General features: G+C 50.2%; 2 protein-coding genes across 22 annotated transcripts in view; one reads left to right on the top strand and one right to left on the bottom strand.

Moving 5' to 3' along the window:
- The window catches only part of Stk38 (serine/threonine kinase 38), a 56,891-nt gene extending 53,597 nt beyond the window's left edge, over positions 1 to 3,294 (top strand). For all 17 annotated transcript variants that reach the window (XM_087597670.1, XM_087597660.1, NM_001398991.1 and 14 more), the window contains 2 exon segments: positions 972 to 1,066; positions 1,466 to 3,294. In XM_087597670.1, the coding sequence (XP_087453796.1) occupies positions 972 to 1,066; positions 1,466 to 1,596 (226 nt within the window). In that variant the 3' untranslated portion in view covers positions 1,597 to 3,294.
- A 1,477-nt stretch (positions 3,295 to 4,771) lies between these two features.
- On the bottom strand, positions 4,772 to 21,669 carry Kctd20 (potassium channel tetramerization domain containing 20). 5 transcript variants are annotated; one of them, NM_001399470.1, is given in 8 exon segments: positions 4,772 to 7,988; positions 9,338 to 9,448; positions 10,237 to 10,434; positions 11,067 to 11,187; positions 11,540 to 11,642; positions 12,831 to 13,101; positions 16,017 to 16,195; positions 21,542 to 21,669. In NM_001399470.1, coding segments are annotated over 7 exon segments (1,257 nt in total). In that variant the 5' UTR covers positions 16,177 to 16,195; positions 21,542 to 21,669; the 3' UTR covers positions 4,772 to 7,695.
- Between the last annotated feature and the right edge of the window lie 139 nt (positions 21,670 to 21,808).

Genomic DNA, 21,808 nt, shown 5'->3' with positions numbered 1-21,808 from the left:
GATCAAATCAGGTGCCAGGCTTTGTGGCAAGGACCTGTACCCACTGAGCCATTTGCTGGCCGCAGACTGGGTCTCATGTAGCCCAGGCTGGCCTCCTGTGAGGTACATAGCAGACGGTGATCTTGAACCCCTGGTTCTCCTGCCTCTTCCTCCCAAGTGCTTGGATACAAGAATGTACCACCATCTGTGGGTTACAATTCCCATAAGAGACCATCAGCAAGCTAAGTAAAGGGAGAGAGCCCTTTTGACTCTTAGAGTCTTTCGCTGTGGTGAAAATGAGGATCAGATGAGTCGGACCTGCCTGCCTGCCAGGCCACAGGACGCAGCTGGCCCAGCAGTTCATGACAGCAGAGTGAAAGCCTGGCACGGTGAAGGGCGTCCAGGGGGAACAGGCCTTTGCTCTTCCCGACCTCTGTGCCTGAGGGCCTTCGTCAGCTCCCGTTACTGAGGTGGGAGGGGTAGAGTTCAGAGGGCAGGGAGGAGGCATGGCCTGGGCAGAAAGTGTTCTGCCGTTTTCTACTGTAATTGTGTTCTGACTTAGATCTTTGTCTCTCTGAGGTAGTGTCTAGTCTAAGCTACCCTGGGACTCACAGTCTGCTTTCTGTGGTCCCTACTGTGGCCAGCATCCTGGTAATTTTTACCTTTCTGCTGGAATCCGGGTAGAGACAAAACTGGGCTGCTTGAAGCGGTTTCCTTCTGGGATGGGTGCTTCGATGCAGGGCTGCAGCACCCTGGTTCTTCCCAAGTGCCGGGGTTAAAGGCCCACCCTCATGCCGGCCGTCGGAGTGACCAGCTCCAGTGGTGACTTTGCTTGGATGCAGTCGTTTGGCTTATTTAGCATTAGAGAAACAAAATATCGCCAACAGTGAATCGTCCTCCCACGTCAGACAGGGAGGAGTCTTCTGAGAGACTCGGTCAGTATCCTGTGAGCATTCCATCTATGGTCACTTGGGCATGTCTGTCCTTGACAGGGAGAGACCAGCTGCCATATCTATTGAAATCAAGAGCATCGATGATACCTCAAACTTCGATGAGTTCCCGGAGTCTGATATCCTGAAGCCCACAGGTAACCCCCTGGCTGCCGCTGCCGTCTCAAGCGTTGCAGCAGCCTGCGATCGTAGGCTGATATTTCCCTATCAGAATGTGGAGGGGAACTTCTGGGCCTGTGTAAGTATGTATCAGTCCCTACATGGGGGGGACTGCTGAACGGATGGCCGTGTGGGTCTGGTGAGCTGTTTGAGCTCGCTGAGAAAACCATAACTGCTCTTCTGTTACTCAGATTACAGGCTATGTGAGCTGACATGACAGGAGCAAGAAAATAGAACGTAGAGATCATAAGCGAGCAAAGTAGAAAACTGGCACAGTGAAGAATAATCCTGTGTAAACGGGAGCTGTGCTGTTCTTCAGGGCCTGGCTGTCATTGAGGTAGGGCAGTGACTCAGTCTCACGTCTGTTTCTTTGCCAGTGACCACAAGTAACCACCCTGAGACGGACTACAAGAGTAAAGACTGGGTCTTCATCAATTACACATACAAGCGCTTCGAGGGCCTGACAGCCAGGGGCGCCATACCTTCCTACATGAAGGCGGCCAAGTAGAGCTGTGCAGGAGCCCTGGAGGGCAGAGTTCTCTGAGCAACGTTGGTTTTCCTCGTGCGCTCTTGAAAGAACTTCCAAGAATTTGGTAGAACCATTACTGCGTCCTAGTCAAGTCTCTGAGATGTGATTGTGAGTGGCCATTCCTCCGTAATGCACCGAGAAGCAGCTGAGAGGACAGATAAGCGTTTCTCCGTCAGCCATAGCAGCCGCTTGCTTCTTCTGAAGCCCCACGAGCCAGTTTGGTAGGTGGTGTACGGAGAACTTGATTTTCCCAAGTTCATCAGAATGGAGGGAAGACCAGCCGTCCACCGTGCCGAGCTCACACACACCGAGTACAGCCAATGCCTGTGCTGTGTGCCACCTGCCAAGCCCACCAAGTATTTTTCTCTTTATAGCTGAAAATTCTGTAGTTAAAGAAATAAGGCAATAATGAAAGTCCTCGTGAACAGCCCAGTGTGGCAGAGGAGCGAGCTCCATCTCCCCCGCCTCGGCCGGTGCAAGTGGCTTGCACAGCCTTCATTCGTGGTGCACTTTACCTATGGTACCAGGGCAGAGACCCTGACCCACTGACCTGTCTTCCCTCCGAAAGACTACGCTGCGCTTCTGTTGATGGGAGAGGTACCAGTGCGATCCTTGATCTTACAAAGCCCACAACACCACTGGGCACTGCCAAGGAGTTTGGACCCTGTGGACAACCCTCACTCTGTCTCCACGGCTGTCTGACGTGACCTTGAGGCACATGGGCCTCCCAGCAAGCAATACCCGCGGATGCTGTCAGAGCAGCCTGACCTGAGGAGCAGGGAGAACCCGCTGGAGCTCAGGCGCTGCCGTGCGGGATCCCACAGCCTCCTTGGAGTCAAGGCAGGTCCAGCCCGCTGAGTCCTTGAGCTCATTCCTCAATCCATGGTGCAAACATGTTTGTCTTAGCATTTCTCTAGCCCAACTTTAGCCATTTTGCCTTGGAATCATGATTACAAAATTTTCCTTTGCAGATGCCTTCCCGGGGCATTCTTGTCCCTCCACCCACAAGGGTGGCCTGCAGCTTGGGCCGAACTGGCCTCTGCTGTGGTGTTCTCTCCTGAGAAACACTGAATTTAGCACAAAGTGCCTTCTCTGTCACGGCTGCTGCCACCTTTAGGAGACTTTTGCTGTGTCAGAAAAATGTGGAGGTTCCATATTAATGCATTACTAGAGTTTGGTTTTAAGTGTCGGTAACTGTTAAAGCATTATTTGCACCTGTGTGGTAACTTGCAGTGTCATTGGCCAAGCTACAACTGGGATCGGCTCTCTGCTAGTCCTGAGATTGTGAAGGTCAGTTTGGTCCCAGCTCAGCCATTCAGAGAACAGAATATAAGACTTAAAATTGTAAGCAAAACTGCTTTGAGTTTTCATGTCTTAGATGAAGAAAAAGGAATGTTAGGGAAGTCTTAACTCTGGGTTAAGGGTGATTGATGTTCGCTCCTTAATCCTCCATTCAGAACCTGCTAATGCGAAGGAGATAGAGGTGCCTGTGCGTGGCTCTGTGCTCTCTGTGTTCATGAGCAGTTGAGGTCCTGATCCCTGTGTTTGCAGAGTGTGTGGTGAGCATGGGAGAAGTAGTTGAATAGTGGTAGTCCGCGTGGTGGGGGATGGTTCGTTTTGGGGGGAAATGTTCACATTTTAACTATTCAACTTTTGAATAAACTGTGAAAATAATAATGGAACTGTGGTGGTTTTATGTGTTGTAAAGTTGATTGCAGCTTGAAATACAAAGCAGAACACTGGTGGCCATCCCCACTCCCTCAGTCCAGAAACACTACACCATCGTCTCCATGCAAAATGCTGTTGTCTTGGAGCTGTGCTGTACCCACTTTGTGCAGGAACTGGTATGCAGCCCCCCTCCCTATACTCTACCTCAGCGAGGGCAAAACACTTGCTGGACAGAGATGCCATCCAAGACCCCCCATGCTTACAATGGGGCACTCCCCAGACCTACACACAATGTATGTATACATGTAAGGGTCCACGGGACTAAATGGAGGTCATCAAGCTTGCATAGCAAGTGCTGTTACTTGTCAGAACTTTAAAAAAGTGATTCTTAGCGCTTGCCTAGGAAGCGCAAGGCCCTGGGTTCGGTCCCCAGCTCCGAAAAAAAGAACAAAAAAAAAAAGTGATTCTTATATGTCGGTGTTCTGTTTGCATGACGTCTGTACTAAGTTTTTGCAGTGGTCAAGGAGTCTAGGACCTCGATCTCCTGAAGTTGGAATTGCGGTTCACGACCTGCTCTGTAGGTGCTGCAAACCACACCCAGCTCCTGGGGGAACAGCTGCTGCTCCTCCCTGCTGAGTCATTTCTGCAGCCCACATTACTAGTTTTAGACACATCTGTGTGATGCAATAGGTGACCTCTGCCACTGGTCACTAAAGGTGGTTCTTCCTGTTTGAACTTGGCTTGCTGCCAAACTCTACGTTCGCTTCATTGTCTTGTGTAGGACCCACTAGGTTCTCAGTAATGCAGTCCAGACCCTGGGGATCTAACTCACACCATCACCCTTCGGAGGAGTGGCTTTTACTTTGCCATAGATCAGAGCTGGCCAGTCCTCACTGCACCAAGTCCTTTTTGATCTGGTTCATAGGACTTCTAAAACCTGGGACCTTTTCTCAGTAAACAGTCCAGTTCTGGCTGGTACCAAGTGATCTAGACCATTTCAGTATATGCCCTACACTAAAAGCTTTTGGAGGTACCCGTTCTCATGAGCATCAGCTGAGGGCAGGCAATATCTGTAACACCCACCACACTGTCTGAACCCCTGGATGCCTATGGGGTGGGCTGATGGCAGAGGCTTTAACAACCTTGTTACTAAATGAGCCAAGGACTTAGTGTAAACTTGACTACACTAGGGCCAGGACAGCGATAGGAGCCAGAAGTCCTGTAGACCCTGTCATTGTCACTCATCTGAAACAAGACGAGACCACAGAGGGCTAAGCTCTCGATGTTCCACTGGATTGAAGTGTGAGCTCTCCAATGGTAACTGAACTGGAGGTCAGCCTAGGACAGCAGGGAGGAGCAGCACGGGCAAGCCTTAGCTCAGTCTGTGTCCTAAGGGAGAAACCCACTTCCCTGGCCAGCAGGCAGTACCCTTTAAATTCACTGGAGGTTTGCTTTGTGATTTTCTTTTCTATTAAATGACAAGATACACAAATAAAAATACTTTATTATAGAAAAAGCATCCCATACACAGGATTCCGTAAACACTGGTAGGTGAACAAGTGCAACTTCCAAAGTAAATAAAATGTAAGAGGCAAAATCCACACATTGCCCTTAGGGGAGAATGTAATTCTCCAGATTAGAAGTCCATCAGCAGACACTGGAGTGGCTCTGCCTCCTAAAAGGGCAGCAGTATCCTCCTGAGCTCGTTGCACTGACCTCAGAAGTCGCTGATGGCCAACACTAAAACTCTCCACTTGAGTTGAAGCCTGTGCTCGGAACATTTATTTCCCTAAGGCACGTTCTCTGACTCCGAGAAGATGCCCCTTCCTGGATTTCCTGAAGAGCACTCGGGCCTGTACACATCAGACATTACACAGCATCTCCTGAGGCGCTGGTTAAATGACTGGGTTACCCACTTCCCTCCTATCTTCCTCAAATTTTGCCATCACCCCCATCCGTTACATTCTAACACTGTGCCCCGTTCACCAACTCCTGGTGCAGGCGTTCCCTATCAGCTCCACAGACTGCAACAGCAAGCAGGTCCGACCTCAGGCTCAGCCTTATCTTTTATCTTGTAAGATTCTCAGACTCTGAGGTTTAATGTCACCGTTCTCATAAGACTTTCTGTGCACAGCCAGCTTACATATCTAGGCACTTACAAAAGACACTGAGCCCAAAATCTTTTTATGAGAAAAATCCTCTCTGTCACAGTTAGTAATCAACTCCAAAGACAACTGTAACCCAGCCCTTGGTCCTGCAAGGTCCCACCATTAAACAATGTCCCAATTTGGGGCCAGGCAATGGTGGCTCACACCTTTAATCCTAGCACTCTGGAGACAGAGGCAGGTGGATCTCGAGTTTGAGGTCTGGCCAGCCTGGTCTACAGAGTAAGTTCAGGACAGTCAGGGCTACACAGAGAAACCTTGTTTTGACCCACCCTTCCCTCCCCTCCCCCCAAAAAAAAGGAAAAAAGAAAAAATGTCCCAACACTGAGAACAGTAGGCAAGACACCAAACGACACTGAAAGGTAAGGGTGGGGCTGAGAGCACACAAAGCTTCCCTCTACACAAGAGCCCATGTCCCAAGCCTTTCCTTCAGTCCCCCCCATCCAGTGTCACTGGAGCGGTCTTTAGACTGCCTCCTAGTCAAACCCCATGACCGGAGTGTTTCGGGGTTAAGACCTAGGTCATAAAAGGCCAAAGCCTGGGGCTGGGGATTTAGCTCAGTGGTAGAGCGCTTGCCTAGGAAGCGCAAGGCCCTGGGTTCGGTCCCCAGCTCCGAAAAAAAGAACCAAAAAAAAAAAAAAAAAAAAGCCAAAGCCAGTGAACCAACTACAAAGGACACACAAAGGATTGTGCTCACATCTGACATTACACACAGCACACACACAGTGGCCATTGAGAAACAGGAGGCACCACTGACCCTGGGCTGGACAGCTGCAACCGTGTAGCACCAACAAAGTCACCAGACCTGGCCTCGACCCGAGCCAAGCAGCTTCACAGGTGACCTCTGGATGCGCATAACCTGAGCTCATTCTGGATGCCGCCTCGCCAAGACGCCAATGTCACTGCACAAACTGGAGCCGCTTAGTTACCCTTCAGTTCTTTTCTGAGCAAGGAAGATCTCACACCATCTCCCACCGTGATGCCACAAGCACAGGACACTGAAGCACACGTGTTCTTCAACACTGGAGAGCGCTTCCAAACCTGATTCTATTGCCGTCAAGCAGTGCGCTATACAGGGCCTTCTGGAAGCCAAAGGTGATCTCTAGGGAGCTTGAAGGAGACAGCTTATGACCACCTATGCTGGGAAATGCCCAGGGTGGAGGACAGGTTCAAAGGTCACCTTCTACCAGGAAGAAAGATAACCGCAGACACTGCTGTCTGGCTTGACTCTGCAAACAACCATGGAAATGTCAGAGGAAGGGCTGGGGAATGACCTGGACGGCCATCTTCCACACAGGGAAACATGGACAGATAAACTAAACAAGGCCTGACCTGATTTGGGGGATGACCACAGAGTATCACCTTCTTACTGTGTTCCGGTTGCTAATGGCCTGTGGTTTTTTGTTCTGTTTTTTTTAAAAAGTGAGCATACTGGTGTGAGAGCCCTGGGGCAGCACCTGCCCAGCTCACCAGATGCCCTCCCCCCTGGAGCTCAAAGGATGGCAAGCAAATCCTCAAGGTATCAGTCTCCTACCACACCCACAGTCACGTGCTGTCTCTGGGGACAGGTACTTGGCTTCCTGCCAGAAGAGGGTCCGGCTGGCCCAATCTGGAGCCATTCTGTCACCTCATTTGCAAGTTTCACTTCCAAATGAAGCATCAGGCTGCACAGGCACAGCCCTGGGTCACTGCTCTTCCAGCCGTAGACCCTGTCTTGTGGGTCAGTTTGCTCCTGTGTTAGTGAAAAGCAGCACTGAGCTGATGCTCTTGGGAATTCCTTTCACACATTCTATCCAGATGGCATCTGGGTGCAGTGCCCAGGCACCGCCTTTCACCCACCCTGGTACACAGCCCACACAGGTGGGCACACCACCCCGGCTGTCTCCTCTGACGTTTGGTCCTTTGCTATTGAGAGCTCTATCTGATGCGAAGCCACCCACAGATGGAGAGTAGGCTGCTGTGCAGATGTGAGGCCCCGCCCACGTCCTCTCCCTCAGTTGTGCAGAGATTCAACGGAGCACCAGACCCAAACGGTTTCTTTGCCAGGGCTGGTAAAGCTGACTGCCTGATTTCCAGAGAGCTTCTTCACCCAGTCAGAGGCGGGCCCAGAAAAGGGCACAGTCATGACTCGGGGGGAAGGAGACAGGAGGAAGCATCTCCTAAGGGTGAGAAACCAGAGGGCAGGGAGGCCTGGCTGGGGGTACCCACAGAGAGAGCTCCAGCAATGCGCAGATGCAGTCTGTTCCTAATCTTGAAAGTCATTCGGAGCCATCTGAGCAAGCGGCGCGTTTAGCCGGTCGAGCTCGTCCACCTGAGGCGGGTGATGCATCATTATCTCCTGGTCTTCCAAGACGTCCTCTCCAGCGGCTACCAGATTAGTGAGGGATTTGCTGCGGACACACTGGAAATCCACATGGCGACTCTTTCCTTCCTCCTTTTCCCAGGACATCTGGATAAAAGGGCGCTGCACATAATTGTAGATAACTTCAGACCGCCCACCAGGCCTCCTCTTGATCTTTTCTTTACAGGTCGGGTAACCTGCAATGGGAGAGCGCACTGTACTCACTCTGGCAACTGTACCCACCCTACCATCCACCTCCAATCCAAGGACAGCAAGAGAAGCTCTGTGGCAGGTGACTGGTGCCCTCCCAAGGTCCCTCTGTCCCTAGAAGGCCTGTGGGAGTAACAGGGGCTCTCGCCCTGTTAATGGAGAGGGGAGAGAATTTACTAACTTGGAGAGCCTTTCATTGTTGGACACCACCACAGGACAAAACTTCACAGGGCACAGGTGCTCTGCAGCCTTTCTAATGTCGTGTAGGAGCCAGGGTTAAGGGAAAGGAAGGAAATGTAGAATGTTTACGAGAAAAACACAAACTGCCAAGTACCCACAAGGGGCTCCCAGAGACCAAGACGGAGGGTCTAGTCCAAGCAGCAGGCTAGGCAGGGAGTGGGCAGCCAGTGCTGTGCGCCAGGATTAGTTCCCAGCACAACAGCGCGGCAGGTGCCCAGGCAGGCCTGCTCCATCCCCAGGCCTCACAAAGAAGGCAAAGTGGAAAGGAAAGGCAAACTAACTGCAATCCCTGAGGCAGACACATGGAGGATGACATCTGTGGACAGTGGGGCCACAGTGAGACTAGCAGGGCACAGGAGCCCAGGCTGCATCAATGCCTGCCCCCAGCAAGGCAACTACCCATACGTCCTCTGAGGGAAAACAGACTCAATTTTCTCTTAGGAAAAGACAGATTGGAGAGATGGCTCAGTGGTTAAGAGCACTGACTGCTCTTCCAGAGGTCCTGAGTTCAAATCCCAGCAACCACACGGTGGCTCACAACCATCTGTAATGGGATCTGGTGCCCTCTTCTGGTGTGTCTGAAGACAGCAACAGTGTACTCACATAATAACATAAAATAAATCTAAAGAAAAAAGACAAGAAAGACTGTCACTCTAGTTTCAGCCTGCCTGCAGACTGCTATGCAGACCAGGCTGGCCCAGAGTCCCGTGAGGGACACTCGGGCCACACCTCACTGCTTCAACTGAAGAAAAGGCAAATGCAGACCTCAGGACCAACAGCAAAAAAGCAGGCGGGCCCTCCAGTAGTGGGGTCTAGGTGCGCCTGTTCCCAAGGCTTCTGCAAGCCAAGTTCAGAGGAATAAGCTGAGGCCAGAAACTTGCCCTATCCTTTAGTTGTATAACCCGAACACTGGCCGGGACTTTTTATTTTATTTTTGTTTTTTCAAGACAGGGTTCCTCTATGTAGCCCTGGCTGTCCTGGAACTCACTCTGTAGATCAGGCTAGGCTCAAACTCAGAGATCACCTGCTCTGCTTCCAGAGCGCTGGGATTAAAGGTGGGCCCCACCACTGCCCAGCATGGCTGGGGCTTCCATACCTTCAATTCCAATTCGAATGTTCTTCAGGCCTCGCTCTTTCAGCACAGTTTTAGCAACATCTCGATTCTCGATGTATTTGAAGAATCTGTAGAGCTTGGAGCTGTAAAGAACTGAAACAAAACAATATCCAGGGTTAGTCACAGAGGGAGGAGGGAGGTGACAATCAGTACGGAGCTGTGTAACCCATGAGGACGTCTGGCCTGTAATACTCCTCCCCATCTCCAGCATCCCTAATGCTGGGGCTCCTGGCATGTAGCATCTATCAAAATTAGGAGAGCACCACAATTTTTGGCATTCTATGTCTAGGAATATCCTATAGTGATGTGCAAAATACTGTTTAAAAGTCATCACCCATCTAATATTCACATACATAAATACCTACACGCACACGCATACACACACGCACCACACACACGCGCGCGCACACCTCCAATGTCCTAGCACATTGGTGGGTGTGTGCCTCTGTGCCAGCCTTGCTTTGTTTGCTGCTGTGCCCTCCGGGGCTGGCCGGCCCATGGGGTTCCAGGGATCCTGTGTGCCTCCCATGACACTAAGGACCTCTGGATCAGACATGTGCTACCTCGCTCACCCAGCTTTCTGTCGGGTCTTCAGATTCCACTCAGGCCCTCACCACTGCGCACCAAGTGCTTTTCTTATGAGTCAACTTCCCAGTCCACTTTTCAAGTCTTGAATTATTACCAAGTCAACAACATTTAAGTGAAGTGGAAGAGAATTTAACTGCCAACATCAGTCTCTGACCATGGCACCCACTAGGGGAGGGGAGGTCCCAGCAGAGGTTAGGCCTGCACTGCTGGCTGTCCCCTCCAGGTGCTTGTGCCCGTCACTGTCAGTGCTACTTGCACTGGCTCTAGGTACTATTTTCTGTGGGGGGTCCTACTTTGGGAATACTCTTCCCCCATGGGTGGGGGGTGGTCTTCATCCCAGTCCACGGAGTCCTCGTCTGTCAGCACAACGATGTGACACTCTCGCTCGCCTTTCTTGGCACAGCCCACCATGATGGGCAGAATCAGTTCCTCGAGGTAGTGGTCAAACTGCTTGTGGGCACCATCGTTGGACAGCTCGTGCAGTAGAGCACCTGGGGAGAGCAGGGGAATGAACTGTTTCCTGTCCATACAGATGCTGCTAGGTAGATATTTAGCCCACAGCCATCAGAGAAGACACACAGGAAGTGGCACACTAAGTCAGAGTTTCTGCACCATGGTGATAACTAGCGTTACCGCAATCCTTTCGTCACCGACAGACACTCAGTACCCCTGCCTGCCTGTCAGAGTTGACACCATAGTCCTTCCCAAGAGCAAAGCAGTAACCAGAGCCTGGTTGGCCACGTTAGACTTCACGCCCTTTATTTCCAGCCTCCACTTCCTGAGCACTGAGATTACAGGCGCACATGCCTTGTTCACTGTCCGCTGACAATGCGACCCTGGGTCTCCCTCCCATCTATCAAGTGAGCTACCCCTCAGCCTCTTGGAGACAGCGTTGCTCTGTGGCCTGTGTCGTGGGCACTAACTCCTGATGATCCTCCTGTCCTCTGAGTGCTGGAACGATGCTGTGAGCCACCCCCCACAAGCCCTGACGCAGGAGCAGCAACGAGTCACTCAGCGGGACATCCACCCGTGGCAGTTCTCAACCTACACGGCACACCCTTCACTCCTGACGGGGCAGGGAAGTGCACTGGCCCAATGTGGCAGGCAGCTGCTCCATACTCACTCAGATCCTGACACCGGATAGTGTTGAAGTCAAAGTTAATGCAGAGATAGTCGCAGGTGTCCCTGAGATCTGGGATGGAGATGCCATCTGGACAGTTGATGATGCCAGTTTTGTAATAATCCTGGGAACAGATGAGAAGGAGCAGTGTAAGTAAAGAAACACATGGAAACGACTCCTGTAACAGACCCCGTGCACTCCGACTGCACACTCCACTGAGGTGGCGGGATTCTGAGGTGGCTGGCGAATTAGATGACAAAGCGGCTCTTGCCTACCCAAGTTAAACAGAGCTTGACAACCCACTGAGCTCAAGTAAGGGCTTACAAGTTAGATGCGGGAAAAATAAAGCAGGGAAGGCAACGACTGGGCAGCAGAGACGCATCAGAGCCAGTCCCACAGCTGGGCAGTACTTAAGGCTGCAACATGCCAGCATGCACGCCGTGGTGGAGGACAGAGAAGGCATCGCAACCACATACCAGAACTGTGCGGAACACAGTGGCGCTGATCCCTTCTGCGATCTCGTACTCTCCCTTTTCATTGGGCCGTGTGAAGTTGTATTCTCTTCCTGGCCCAAACATCCTGAAAGACACCAGCAGCAACATCACCTCCTCCAGCAGGGTCCTGCAGAGGCAGCTTTTCTCCTCCTCTCCCATACAACATGGCCCTACTCTCTTGCAGTGTAATTTAAACGCACAGCCCTGGGACCTGATGTTCCTCAGAGGAATGCACACCTCAGCAAACTCCTTCAGATGAAAGGAAGAGAAGGAAGCATTGGTCTGCAGAGCAGACACGATACATAGGCAACTGCAGAGGAAGCTGTGGAACCTTCCCCTCTGTCCCAAGAACTTGTCAGTGGAAATCAACTCTCCTGGCTGCCTGTGCCTTTCCCCTTGTCCTGCCCAACACATCACTCGCAGCACCCTGAGCTCTGCCTTCACCATTAATTTGTAAAGGGAATCTGTGTGTGTGGGTGGGGGTGGGGAGGTAGGGGGTGGGGACTCTGTGCATTCGCTCCCAGTCTCTCCCTTTAGGAATCAGTCCACAGGAATCACCCACTCCAACAGGCTAGTGTAGCCATGGCTTTCGGACAGCTCTGAGGCTCCTCTGCACCCTGACACATCTCTATGAGGAGGTCTGTACCACTGTCCACTCAGGATCTGCGTTACATTCCCAGCACCCACACAGCAGCTCACAACCATCTGTAACTCCAGCCCCAGACATCTGATCCCTTCTCCTGGCCTCTGCAGGCACTGCACATAAGTACCACACAGACATACCTGCAGGCAAGACGCCAACACGTGTCAAGAAAGAGTAAACCAGCAAGAGACCAGGGCTTTAGCTCAGTAAAATGCTTGTTTCCCATGCACGACAGCCTGGGTTCCCAGGTTCAATCTCCAGGACTACTAACCATACCCTGCCTTCTCCACCCCACCCTGCCCCACCCCCGCAAGAAAATGGGTGGGAAACAAAAGTTTTTTCTAGAACAGCATCATTGCTCTTGTGCCGTGTGGATTTCTTCTAATACTGTTTTTCACAGAAGGAAAACAGAATACGACTTAGGTCTCAACTTAGCATCTCTGACCTTTGCAGCCCAGAGCAAGACCGTGTGTTTACAGAGGGCAGCTGAGGTTCAACAGCTCCTGCGGCTCCTTCCCCACCGCTGCCACAGAGCACAAAGGGAGGACAGTGAGCAGTGCACTGAAGTGAAGGTTCGCATGGGCTGCAAGGTCAGAGAACAGAGCACACTCACGAAGAAACTGTCATTACCTTCCCAACATGGTATCCGGATGAGCAGTGAAAATTTGAGGATTTACCACAAAACGGGTGCCGTCCACAAGAAGTGTCACTTTCTCTGGGGCCTGAGAGCTACCTCCAAAGCCTAAGCCACCACTTCCAGACCTCTCTGGAACAAGGAAGGGCTCTCGGCTCCGCCTGCTCCCACTCTGGAAGCAGGAGCCCTTGTTGTCTTCAGGAAGTGGCATTATGTGAGGATGCTGAAGGCTTGCGGCTGGCTGAGGGGCTGAGTCAAGTGCAAAGTCTGAAAGATCAGACAAGAAACCAAGTAACCAAAGGGCCAAAGTCTGAAGAGAACCGTCTGCTCTACAACAGCAGCCAATGAACAAAACCTGAAGCCACAGATGTTCACAGCTAAAACCACTAGCCTAGGGCAACTAAATCAAACCAGACACTTGAAGGCCAGGCAGGTCACTGTGTTTGAGGCCAGCCTGGTCTACAGAGTGAGTTCTAGGACAGCCAGGGCTCCACAGAGAAACCTTGTCTTGAAAAACCAAACCCAAACAAACAATTCCGCTCACAAAACTAGAGTCTCAGGACAGATCCTGGCAGCTTCGTCCTGAGTGTGTGGTACAGGGTTGGGGGAGCTGAAGGCAGAAACACCCACTTTAAAGCAGCTTTAATTTTAAAGTAAACAGAGCATAGAGGGAAAGATGGACGGGAAGAGCAGGGCTGTGTGGTCGCCTAGCAGCCTCCCGCCAGCCCAGTCGCCAGTCCTCTCCATCTGTGAACGATATCTACCCTGCTGTGTGCGTTTATTCACCTGACAGTTTTCTTTAAGTGTCTGTGGGTGCCTGAATGTCCGCAAGTGCCCAACTAGGCCGGAAGAGGGGGTCAGACCCCAGAACTGGGAAGCAAACAAGCCCTCTGGAAGAGCAGGAAGTGTCTTTGCTGAGCAATCTTTCTAGCCCCATATTTATGATTTTTGAGGCAAGGTCTCACATAGTCTAAGCTGGCCCTAATTCACTGTGGAGCCAAGACAGCGTCTGACCTGAGCTAGTTAGAGTGACCCAGCACCCTGGGCACACAGTCCTGGGGACGGGAGCCAGAGCTCTGTCTCTCAGGGTCTGTGTTCTGTCTACTGTAGGCTCAGCTACAGCCCCAGCACTGCTGTCTGCTATTTTAGGGACCTAGTACTACTGTGTGCCAAAACTCTTACATTTTTATTCTTCAAAGCTGCTTTTTTTGTTTTTGTTTAATTTGCCAGAAAGAAAGTCTTTACCTAATTCATTACTCTTCCTAGAAATGTTCAGAAGAAACCATTCTCACTGTGTTAGAAAATTCCCAAACACCACATCAGCTTCTGGACTGCCACGCCCTGCTGTCCAAAGCAAATGCATGTAGCTAGATTTACTCTTGAGATCTCATCTTTCTGTCCTATCAAAAAGCCATTCTCTTTAGTCACTTTTGAGACAGGGCCTTGGATAGCCTGGGCTGCCTTAAACTAAGGCTGAGGCTGAGGCTAGCTCAGAGCTTCTCTCTGGTCCTCATCCCGCCCTCCTAGTGGTGGGATTACAGCATGTGACACCACATGTGGTTTACACGGTACCAAGGACCAGCGTGTGAATATCAAAAGGGCTTCTCTGCTGGGCCCCAGAACAGTTCACCTTCAGTGTGCAATTTGCCTTCCATCTCTAACAAACAAAACATTACCTGTAGACTAAAGACTTGTTTTAAAATAAATTTATCTAAAATTTGTACGAAGCACAGGTGTACAGGAAGCCAACTAGATGGCCCAGTGATAAGGCACTTGCCGTGCTAGCCTGACAACCTCCATTTGAGTCCCAGAGCCCTTGGAAAGTGAAGTTGCCCTCTGGTCACCTGTGAGAATGTGAATGCTACAACGCAAATAAAACTTTATTAACAAGGAGCCGTTGCTCAGTTGATAAATTTACTTAGCATGCATAAGGACATGTGTTCGATCCCCAGTACTATGTGAGTACTGGAGAAGTGGAGGCAGGAGATTCAGAAGTCTAACATCAGGTGTGAGGTCAGCCTGGGCTCCCTGAGACCTTTTCTCAAACAAACAAACAAACCAAAAAAAAAAAAAAAAAAAAAAAAAAAAAAACCAGCCCCCTCACACACACACACACACACACACACACACACAAAACTCTAAATCTTAACAAAAAATAAACTGTAGTCAAACTGGACTATTTTGTAATATTATGGTCTAGAGAGATGGCTCAGCAGTTAGAGGCACTGACTGCTCTTCCAGAGGACCTGGATTCAATTCCCAGGTGGTGGCTCTCAACCTTCTGTAACTTTAGTTCCAGAGGACCTGACACCCTTTTTTTTGGCCTCCAAGGGCACCAGAAATAAATACAGGCAAAGCATTCATACACGTAAAAAAAAATTAATACATATACAAATGTTTGTGTCTATACTCAGTAAACGGTGGTTGCCTTTTTAAATTTATAGGCTTAAAAATATTATAAAATGTTCAGCCAGTTAAGAATTAATAATTGAACCCAGTGTGGTGATATATGCCTTTGATCCCAGCACTTAGGAGGCAGAGGCAGGTGGATTTCTCAGTTTAAGACCAGTCTGGTCTACAGAGTGAGTTCCAGGACAACCCAGGGTTACACAGAGAAACCCTGTCTCCAAAACAAAAAAAGAAAAAAGAAAAAAGAAAAACCAAACCAAAAAGCTGAGCTCCAGTTTAAAAACAAACAACAATGGTTAGTTAAGGCCACCTGGGAGTGAGGCTGGCTGCCGCGCGGCTGTCATCACAGTGCCCAGGAGGCAGAGGCAGGAGGGCTGCTGTGTTCAAGAGCCTGGTCTAGAGTGCACACAGGCCAGCTAGCAGGGTTAAGGTTCCACTTAAGGGCCTGCCCACAACTATCAGAGCTGTCTCTCCACTAGCACCTGGATCCAGCAGCCCTGAGGAAGGGCGACTATGAACATTCTGTTCACTCCCCATTCACAAGTAGAACTTCCATGGAGGGGGGGGGTCTCATGACCAGGGCAAGGTCAATCTGTCTCCTGGTTCCAAACCTGTCTTACACCCTAACACCTAGCGGACAAGAGATGTTGAAGGGAGATTTTTCTAGGGTGGTCATCAGGATACACTGTGACAGGTATGCTAAGCCAATTAACTCAATATATGCTACAGGGTACAAAATGCCTGGATATGAGAAAGCCCCCGAGTTGCTGTACCTTCATTCCTGGCAGCTAGGGGATAAGTGAGACTAGGAAGACCAGAGGACACCAAGCTGCTGCTTTCTTTCTCTTGAGTGGCAGCTAAGGTCTCATCTCCTAGGAAGCTGAGCTCTGGCTGCAATAACCAGTCGCCATCACTGCCCTGGTGAACATTCATTCTTAGTCAGAAAGGAAGCCTGGAAGACAAGGAATGTGTATGATTTAGAAGTCAGAAAACAGGCTCCCAAGGACTTCCATGGTTTACAGTGGTTGGTAAAGCCATCTGGACACTGGTGGATCTAGGCGGATTTCTACCAACTACTACGAATCAGTGCAACTCGTGACAGGGAACGTTTTTAGTTTTGTTTTGAGATGACTCTCTTCATAGTCCTGGATGTTCTCAAACTCAGAGATCTGCCTCCCGAGTATAGACCTTAAAAACATATGCCACAGGGTTGGGGATTTAGCTCAGTGGTAGAGCACTTGCCTAGCAAGCGCAAGGCCCTGGGTTCCGTCCCCAGCTCCGAAAAAAAGAAAAAACAAAAAACATATGCCACTGTGCCAGGCTACTTACATGAATTCTACATATTAAGCAGTAGAACATAATTTGGTGTTATTCATGCCACAAGTCAAGAAGTGGGAAGTTAGCTGAAAGTCTGTTTAAATGGCATATGCATGTCTGCAATGATTAAACATCAAAACATCACAACCACAGCGTACTAAAGTGAGTGGTGGCTAACACAGATGCTCAGGACATCTATAGCAACTCTGCCCTGAGGCTTAGGGGACATCTCAGAAGGAGGATGGAGAGAGGCAAGACTGGGAGGTGAGCATCTCTGTGAAATGCGCATATCAGCCAGACGTGACTGTTGTATACATGAATAGCTGTGGCTCACCGCACCAGCCTAAACCAGCTAAAAATTACAGCATGGAGTGGGGAGATGGGTCCCATACGCACCATGCACCACGGGCATCTCTGTGTAGGCTCAGAATGTGAGGGATGAGATGGGGGAGTTGCAGGAAAGAGTGGGAGTGAATACGATCAAATACATTGTGTGCACGGTGAATTTTTCAAAGACTATATAAAGATAATAACAAAAAGGAGCTGGAGAGAAGCACAGTTAGGAGTGCACACCAGTCTTACAGAGGAACCCGAGTTTGCTTTGCAGCACCCACACTGAGTGGCTGGCTCATCTGTAACTCTCTGATGCCCTCTTCTGGCACCTATAGGTTCCTGCACTTATGTGCACATACCCACACAGACACCAGCAAGTACACTTAATTTAAATAAGTTAATAAAATAAGTGAACATTGACTTTTGCTGTGTAAGTTCTCCTTACCTTCTCTTTCTACCTTCTAATTCTTACACCTGCCCCTAAATGCCACCATAAAAATCACAGTGGTTATGGTGCATGTTTTTTTTTTTTTCTTTTTTTCAGAGCTGGGGATGGAACCCAGGGCCTTGCCCTTGCTAGGCAAGTGCTCTACCGCTGAGCTAAATCCCCAACCCCACAGTGGTTATAAAGCCACCTTTCCCCACTAGCAACCTGCGATCCCTTTGAGGTGCACACAAATGGACACACACACACACACACACACACACACACACACACAGAGTAGTCCTCAAGACTGATGAGGAGAACCAAAGCCGGATTCTTACCGCTGTGTCAGAACACAGACACTTTATAAACCAAGCAGAGAACTAGAAAGTGCAGACGCCAACAGACACATGAGCCTCACGGCGCTATGGGGGAGGATCCTGTTAAACAGTATATAGGATCCTTTCCTGTAGCCTGTGTTTCTAGTGGGGAGCCTGAAGAAAGAATTCAACAGGAATGCTAAGCTCTCTGTAAGGAGCGAGACAGTTAACAGCTAGGTTCTTAGTCCATGCTACCACAGTATAAAGTCACCATCAGCAGCTCAGAAACGAGGACACACGGCTGTGCTCTGATAAAGTTGCTCATGCACATGGCCATGAGTAAACAATAGAGAAGATACAGCAGATCTCCACAACTCGATCCACACATCTCACCCGAGGCTACAGAGCAGAGTTTTCTTTCTTTTTTTTTTTTGGAGCTAGGGACCGAACCCAGGGCCTTGCCCTTGCTAGGCAAGCGCTCTACCACTGAGCTAAATCCCCAACCCCCAGAGCAGAGTTTTCAAGTGATCTCACGTACCTGGTTAGAGCTGACCAGGCAATATTGCCTCATCCCTTTAAGAGAACCGAGACTATAGCTATTTCTCCCGGCCAGTGTGACAGAAACTGGCTACAAGTATTGGAAACTAGGCAAAATTAACCTGGGTTTGTTTTGTTTAGTTTTTAAAAGGGAAATCACAACAGAATGTAGGAAATATTTTCAACTCAGTGACAAACTACAACACAGACAAGCTTCCGTCAGGATAAACCCCAGTGCACAGAATGACCTATAGCTTTATCCCACCCATTCGAAAAGAACCAAGACGGACAGCAATATCCTTCTCAATGCCAAAGAATAGCTAGGAAAAGAAGTAAGGCTAGAGATTAAAGAGAAAGAAAACGTTCCAGGGCTGTCCCACACCACAACCCCAGCACTTTGGAGCAGAAGGGACAAGTTCTAAGTAAGCCTTGAACACAGTGAGGTTCTGTCTCAAAGAGAGAAAAAAAACAAAACAGACTGGGAGGGGTAGGGGATGTCAGTGGTAGAGAGCTTACTTAACATGAATAGGCACAAAGCCCAGGTCCCATCCCCAAGCACCACAGACAACAAAAGTTCAACTAGGAAAAACTCAGGGGGCTCCACAGGTAAAGGCACTTGCCCACGCTGACAACTTGAGTTTGCTATCAGAACCACAGGGAGGAAATCACCTGCAAGATGCCCTCTGACCTCCACATGCAGACTGTGACATGAGCATACACGTGTCCCACACACACAAAATGAATGTAATAAACAACTTCGTTTAAAAAAAAAAAATCAATACCGAAAGAAGAAGTTAGCACTTAGAAACAGATGAAGAAAATCGAAAAGCTCTCTAAAACTAATCAAGAAAAAACAGTGGTAATGGTTACACAACTAAAAAAAAAACAGTGGTAATGGTTACACAACTTGTGACAACAGGCTGTTAGCTGAGAGCACTGGCTGCTCTTGCAGAGGACCTGGGTTCTGTTCCCAGCACCCGCATGGCAGCTCACAGCAGTCTGCAACTCCTGTTCCAAGGGACCTGACCTCACGCCGAGGGAAGAGCACACACGTGGTAAAGGCTCGGCACATCACAACTGCGACACAAAACCACCAACCAATAAACCCGGTCGGTCTTGACCACAGAGGCTCCAGCTGCTCAAGGCAGCGTCAGAGTCTGGACACTGACTGCACACACAGGCTAACTTCCACGACCCAGCCTTTACTAAATCTTTCGAAAGCAAATCTCTTACAGCCAGTTTGCTTCTAAGCTCTCGGACTGTGTAAGCCTGCCTCTGCCTGCTCTCACTTGTCCTTCCTGACCTATCCAAGCTTCCGGGATTCATCTCAGCACTGTCAGCACCAGGCTCACAGTTAGAATACATATCTTCAACTTCCCGTGAGACACTGGCATATCAGTCTCTCCATCTTCTTCACCTTTTTATCTCTCCACTCAGCACCACTTCCTTTCTGAAGCGTTTAAAGGATAATCGAGTTGGAAAGGTTAGACCAGGAATCCTCCTCTTACCATCTCGGACTCTTCTCTGGAAGCGGGGAAGAGGGGGTAAAATAGAGCATGCCAAGGACAAAACCAGTGCCTCACACCGGTGCGGTGAGGAGCAGGTGCTGTACCGCTGAGCTGCATCCCTAGCCTACCTTGGAGTCTTTACCTGAAACCTGAGAGAGCTCTTCTAGGAAAACCTACAATGTGCTCCCTTATCCCTTAAGCTTCCAATTTCACTGACTGGCTTTCCCATAGTAAATCATTTAACACCCAAACAGTTCCCTTTGGAGTCTCACTCCAGTCAGCCACGGAAGCTTGGGGAGATCCCACTTATGACACGTGGGAAGCACGAAGGAAAAGAAAAAAATCAGGAAGCTGGGCACACCATTTTGTAAGTCATCTACACCAACAAAACCCGTAAGTAGCCAGACATCCAAAGACACCAAAGCCAAGAAAAACGTCTGAACCTCATGGCTAACTTTAAGATCACCTGTGGAGTGTACTTCAAGAGACATCGAGATGTAGAAAACACTTTCCGCAAATGCGGGGATGATCCAACCCTCATTTCTGCCTGACGGCAAGGGAATCCTGGGCCATATTTGGGATATGTCTCCAAAAGGACTTATTTTCAGTCACTCTGTAAGATAGGTATCACTGTAGTTAGTGAATTCATACCCAGAACAACTAAAAGCCGGTAAACACTACTGATGTTGCACATCCCAGAGAATCAGAGACCTCCAGGCTTCGGGAATTACCCGCACACCCTGGCTGGAGAGCTGGGGAGAGCTATGACCTAATGGTATATGCTCAGGCTCTCATGATCCTATACCAACAGGTTTCTGAGAGAAGCCAGGCGGGTTGGCCTGATCCAAGCCATCTGTCTCCCACCAAGGCAATAACAGGATGCAGATGAAAGCCATTTCCTGCTCTCATGTCAGGGCTCCAGAAAGCACTAACCTTTCTCACACAGCCTTCGGAGTCAGGGCTTTCTTGACTCCTCCCTGCTTAGGTACAGGTCAGGAATCAGGCAACAGAAAGAAAAGATCAGACAGTTCTTAAAATTCTCAGGCCAAGCTAATCGTGGTTTCCTAAGGTCTGGTTCCTGGCTTAGCAAGGCAGCCCAAGTCGGGTCGGTGCCTGCCAACATTTCAGACTCAGGGGCCCACCCCACATTTCTAGAACTAATTTCTGGGAGCCCTGCTGGAGTCCTGCAAAACACGTTTGAGAAGTGCTACTCCAGATTTTTTGTTTCTTTGTTCTTTCTGAGCGGGCTTAGCGTTCTAATTCAAGAATCGTCAGAACTAATACCATTCCAACACTTTGGGAGATCATTTAAAAAGAAATCTCAAACCCCTAGGTAAATAATGGCCTATCGGCGGACGGACACCGTGTAAAGGGCTCAGACATATATATTCTTAAGTTGGTTCCTTGTCTGTTAGTTCATTTGCTTAATTCCCACTTAAAAGATTCTGTCTACTTCAAAATGGTAAATCGGCCCAGTCCAGGGATGTTCAGAAAGAATGACAAATTCCCACAAAGGGGAGGTATCCTGACGGCGCAAGCATGACGACACAGCCTGCTATAATAAAGTTCTTATCTGCAAGGAAAAAACCACTCCCGGTCCTGCACTCAGCCTGGGACGAGACAGAGGGGCGACAGACTCGACAGAAGGTTCCAGAGCTTCGGGGTCAAGCGCGACCAACCTTCCCCAGGCTTGGTTACCGGTGGCCCCGCGAGGTCGGTTGGCCCGCACGCCGAGCTTCTCCTTTCTCCTCTGGCCCGGGAGGACCCTGCGCAGGGCCTCTCAGGCCGCCGCGTCGCGCCCGCCGCCATCATCAGCCCGCGCCACCGCCCGCCAGGCCGCCCAGTCGCTCGGCACTCACCGGCCGCTGGCCGCCGCGCTGTCAGTTGCCGAGCCCCAGAGCCACCGCGGGTACCCGCCAAGCTCCGGCCACCCCGCTCCCCGGCCCCGGCCCCGGATAGGTGGCTGAGTCACGCGGCCCTTCAAAACAAGAGCCCCGCCCCCACCCCGCGCGGGGCACGCCGGGAAGGTTGCGTGCACGCCCCGCCCCCGCCGCGTACTAGGCCGGAAGCCCGGGCCTCGCCTACTGGGTTGGCGGGACCGCGCCACACGGCCGGGGCGGCCCTGT

The sequence above is a fragment of the Rattus norvegicus genome, chromosome 20 (genome assembly GCF_021556685.1).
Source record: "Rattus norvegicus strain SHRSP/BbbUtx chromosome 20, alternate assembly SHRSP_T2T, whole genome shotgun sequence".
Lineage (NCBI taxonomy): Eukaryota > Metazoa > Chordata > Mammalia > Rodentia > Muridae > Rattus > Rattus norvegicus.
Note: the sequence above shows the minus strand (reverse complement) of the source record. Positions and strands in the feature narration are given on the sequence as shown.